The following is a 5,076-nucleotide window of genomic DNA, read 5'->3' on the forward strand; positions in this document are numbered from 1 at the left end:
TACTTCGACACAAAGAATTACAATTCAACATATTTCACATAATAAGAATGCACAAACAATATAGAATGCTCTTCAAATTGATAATTATGTTAAACTAAAAAAAAAAAAAACCAAAAAGACATCTAAGTTTTTTTTCCTAACTTAGATGTATTTGTATTGTGTTCTATTTACTTTTATTTTTCCAATATTATTTCCTCTTACTTTCTTTCTTCCCATTTTCTTTTGATATCAAACACAACCTAATTCAAAATGAACATGCTCAGCCAATATATACATCCAAACCTATTAAGACAAACTCTGAACTGAGAAAGAAGTAAATCTTCCCTTGCACGCTCTTATATAAATAAATAAATAAATAAATAAATGCATATAAATATAAATATATCTACAAATAAAAAACCCTTCAACCGCTATCTTGGAGAGACAAAGAAGAGACCTTTCGATTTTGATCTTCATCAATGGACGAAATTGGAGAATCCTCTGCTTCAGCCAAACCCTCAGCTTCAACCAAACCCTCAGATGAAATCTGGGCCAAGCTTGGTAATCTTTATTCTTTCATTTTATCCACATTCATACAAATTCAAGTTTCGAACTTGTAACGTTTCATAATTTTACCCCTCTTTGAGATTTCGTCAAAAGGGTTGAAATGCGTGGTCTTTAGTTTGTTTAACACTCAAGAAATCATTTGGTATAATAATAAAGACTCCATTTTTATCTTTTATTCTGTCACTTTATAAGTTGCTGGGAAATTCACATCATGTTAGGTTTCAAATCTTTAACAATGACAAGATTAAATTTGCAATGTTTTTGGTAACAAGGGTGGGGTGGGGGAAGGATACGAGAGGCCATAGAGGCTAGTGATGTATATCACTGCTTTTGTTGGGTATATACACTTGATGATGGATAATGTGGATGTTCTTTGAATGCTGTTTACGAATTACCAGGGTTTTAAATCGTTGTAACGGTTGCGGTCGCGTCACGATTCTTGATGTTGCAGAGAAATGTGGTCAAATGGGCTAATGCATTCTCAGTCGTGTTCCTGTTGGGGTTTCGACAACATTAAAAACCGATATGTCTTGGCCTAAATTGCAGTTACAGACTTTTATTTAAAATAAGTTTGGAAAATAAAGTAATGATTTTTCTTTTAAAAACATGATATATTTTGTGAAAGAATATATTTTGTGTGAAGTGTTTTGATACTTTCTAAGGTCCTTACTTTTGTCAAAGTTTTTCCTTCATGCAGTTCAGTCAGACTCGAAATACTCAGATGTTGAGATAAGGTCAGATGAATGCGAAATATGTTCGGAGATATTAGCTACTTCTAGTGATAAACATAGCTGGTGCAAAATAGTAAGGAACTCTGATCTATGTTCTGCTACTATGGAAAATAAGAGGTAAGTTCATGAGGAACTGATATTTATCACATATTTCAGTATTGGAAGTTTCTGTCCAGTGTTGTCTATGGCGGAGAGCCAAAATCCCGCCATCGTGGCCGCATTTGCAGAGCTGTTATAGCGGATTATGTCGGAAAACTAGCAATATCGGTCGATATTTACTATTGCGGTGGTGAGCCCCAAAACCACCATGTATATCCGCCATAGCGGCTATGGCGCCGCTATTTGACAACACTGTTTCTGTCTCTCTTTAAGAAGGATCTTATCTCCTTTTCTCTGCATATTTGTTGTCAATAAAAAACTTATTCTTTGGCGGTATCACACATTGATGCTGTAGTTCAAATACAATACTAGTTGATGGGGCTGAGTTGCGCAATGGTGACAATGTTGTTATCAAAGATGGAAGTGAAATCATCTCAGGCCCTGATAGAGAAGGTTAGAACCTTTTTAATATTTATTATCATGATATTTGGGTCCATTGAATAATCAATCCTCCAATATATTTATTGTAGCGTTGAACAAATTTTTTATGCAAATTACTTGGATTTTTGATATCATTGTTTAATTTTTCTAAGATGATTATCAATCTTTTTAATTCCATCGTTTTCACTTTATGGCACTAGGCTTTGTCAGCTACAGATTCCAAATCACGTCTAGCCCAGAAACCCGCCAGAATCTGCTAAAGGTTGACCTTTTCTAATTTGTCTACATCCTCAATGTCTTCATCAATACTATTTTTTATCTGCAGAATTGCTGATGAATTGAATGTGTTTCTTTTCCAGATAACTATAGATGTTGATCATGCAAAGTGTAGTATTTGCTTAAACCTATGGCATGATGTCGTGACTGTTGCTCCATGCCTTCATAATTTTTGGTATGGATGATAATCTTTTGATCCTTTTTTAATGAATGTGGTTCTGTTTAGCGCATTGACATTTTCTTGGATTGTCACGTGACATTACAGCAATGGCTGCTTCTCACAATGGTTAAGGAGATCGCAGGAAAATCATTCGACTGTACTTTGTCCTCAATGCAGAGGAGTTGTTCATCTCGTTGGAAAAAACCACTTTCTGCGCGCCATTGCAGAGGTACATTATATGCCAAAGCTTTTCAGAGATTAAGCTAGATTGAGTCATATAGTTGATCCACTCGGTGCAATAAGCCTTTGTTGTTGTTTTACACAGTAGATGTTTTTCCCCCTATACCTTTTTCAGGATATGATCAGAGCTGATTCTTCCCTAAGACGCTCACAGGACGAAACCACTGTTTTAGATACATATGCATATGTTCGGTCAAACCTTGTGAGTATTTGTCGTTGACCTGTAATATAATATCCTCTCTTTGCCGTGCAATTTTATTGGAAATGAGTTTATTTTGGTTCCGGTTGTTTTTCATTCATACCTTTTTCTTCCCATTTATTTTGCGATCTTACATCACATTCACGTTTTTGTTGTTTAATTTTTCTGTTATGTTCAATTTTGCTAATTTTGTGTTTTCACTGTTAGCTCATTGGATATATAAAGAAGGGTCGAAAGAGGGCCAACACAACAACAGTTGATCAAAATGATGGCACCGATCATCACTGCCCACAGTGTGGTAATATTACTGTTATACAATGTCAGATGAAGCAGTCTATGCAGCATACTCATTCTTCAATTTTTTGTCTTATCACACTCATTGAATTTACTTGCAATATAGTTGCTAATGTTGGTGAGTTTCGATGCAACCACAACACTATTCATCTCCAATGTCAAGCATGTGGAGGAATGATGCCTTCCCGTAATGGTCTTCGTGTTCCTCAATATTGTAAGTCATCATGTGTGATTTAACTAATGACTAGTTTCATTTAATTTAACTTGTCTCATCATCATATTCATGCTGGTGAAAGTGTTTTGTATTTTCCGTTTTTTTATGGTGATGCTATAACTTAAAAATGTCATAAAATTCTTGTTTTCCTTGTAGGCTTAGGATGCGACAGACCATTTTGCGGAGCTTACTGGAATGATCAAGGGGTAACTAGGAGTAGCTCATATCCTGTGTGTTCCCGGGATATTTTAAAACCTGTATGGACTAGTTTCTTTGTAGTAATTTGTTAATATTAATAACTTTGTAGTAATGTGTAAATTATGGTTCCCTTGCATGATGGATGATTTTGTCAATTATCTTTGCAGATCTCAGAACACACTATCACAGGAATTCCTTTGTCAGCCCATGAAAAGAATCTGCACGAACAGAGTGTATGCATTTACGGCTAACCATATTTTTATTGTTACGTTTGGGTCTGTTTTCGTGGACCTTATTTTAATACGATTATCTGTTGCGGCTTTCTAGATCACTGAAAGTTGCATACGACTGATGGGGAGGACATTGCAGGATGTCATATCAGAATGGATAGTAAAGCTGAATAACAACGAAATTGGTAAAGTTATAAACTTGTTACAAAATCTTATTCATCGGTGTAAATTGTTGGATCTGATGTATATCGATGGTATCACCAGATATAGACTTACACAAGCTGTTTTTTTATATCTTGGCAGATACAACACGGATGATGCTGAATCACGCAGAGATGATGACTGCTGGGACTCTAGTATGCAGTGATTGTTATGAGAAGTTGGTGTCATTTCTCTTGTACTGGTTTCGCATCTCTATACCAAAAGAGCTTCTCCCACCAGAAGCATCAGCAAGAGAAGATTGCTGGTATGGATATGCATGTCGAACACAGCACCGTAGCGAAGAGCATGCTCTGAAACGGAATCATGTTTGCCGTCCAACCAGAGGCACTTTCTGATGTAAATAAATGTTTTTTCTTTTATGTCAGATATGTGTTTTGTTTTCAGTAGTCTTCTCTTGCTTGACAAATAACAAAATGACCCTTGGAAAAATTACTTTTGTAGAAGGTTGGAAGTTGTGGAAACTCTGTATATCTTGATTTGCTTGGAATGCCTAAAATTTTTCATGTATCCTAGACACCAAAATAATTCAAGTTCCAAAACAAATACAATATCAGCTGTGGAGTACATTACAAGTCTCGTATTTGGTCTACAACGGAAAAAAAGTCTTTTTCAAATTTATAATTTATAGTTTCATGGAAGGAGAATCACAAGTAAAGACTCCACACAAGTAATTATCGAATATTTAACGTAAGAGATACGGGGTCGGATTTGAGTAGTAATTTTTGAATTCATATTATAACATAATTTTGGTCTAGCTCTAAAAAGTCTGAGGCCTGTCAGAACCGATCAGTTTAAGACCGGGCAGTCAATTTTAACTATTATTGTATCTTAACTTACACTTAAGGGAGTTAGTAAGGACTTCAAAGACCCTAAGGTCTTTGGCATTGGTGGCCTTTTAGACTAGGGAGAAAATGTTGAAGAAAACACACAGCCCAATAGTTAGGGTGTCACCATCTGAAAGGTTTTTCCCCCAGCTTCAACTTATGAAGGAAACATCACCACATGCACATATAAATGAAACATACATACGGAAATAAAATAAAACATAAACAAATGCATAAGGAAATAAAATAAAACATAAACAAATGAAACACAAACGTACTGGTGGAAGATCTTAAAATGATTTATTGATAAAATTCGAAGAATAAACAATGGAGCCTCTTAAAATGATTTATTGACAAAATTCGAAGAATAAACAATGGAGCCTTAAACTTCAAGTAAGTTGG

At 35.2% G+C, this 5,076-nt stretch overlaps 1 protein-coding gene across 2 annotated transcripts; it reads left to right on the plus strand.

The window, feature by feature from the left end:
- The first annotated feature begins 309 nt into the window (after nt 1–309).
- Nucleotides 310–4,357, plus strand: LOC127106004 (uncharacterized). Of its 2 annotated transcripts, XM_051043281.1 has the most exons (14): nt 382–540; nt 945–1,129; nt 1,244–1,394; nt 1,732–1,829; nt 2,018–2,079; nt 2,177–2,268; nt 2,359–2,482; nt 2,609–2,695; nt 2,900–2,990; nt 3,093–3,200; nt 3,357–3,457; nt 3,566–3,631; nt 3,726–3,813; nt 3,932–4,357. In XM_051043281.1, the coding sequence occupies exons 3-14, from the start codon at nt 1,381–1,383 to the stop codon at nt 4,183–4,185; spliced, it is 1,185 nt and encodes a 394-aa protein (XP_050899238.1). In that variant the 5' UTR covers nt 382–540; nt 945–1,129; nt 1,244–1,380; the 3' UTR covers nt 4,186–4,357. The 2 variants fall into 2 exon arrangements, with proteins under 2 accessions (XP_050899237.1, XP_050899238.1); XM_051043280.1 differs by lacking the exon at nt 945–1,129 and having other exon boundaries at nt 310–540.
- Nucleotides 4,358–5,076: the final 719 nt, after the last annotated feature.

The sequence above is a fragment of the Lathyrus oleraceus genome, chromosome 7 (assembly GCF_024323335.1).
Source record: "Lathyrus oleraceus cultivar Zhongwan6 chromosome 7, CAAS_Psat_ZW6_1.0, whole genome shotgun sequence".
Classification (NCBI taxonomy): Eukaryota; Viridiplantae; Streptophyta; class Magnoliopsida; order Fabales; family Fabaceae; genus Lathyrus; species Lathyrus oleraceus.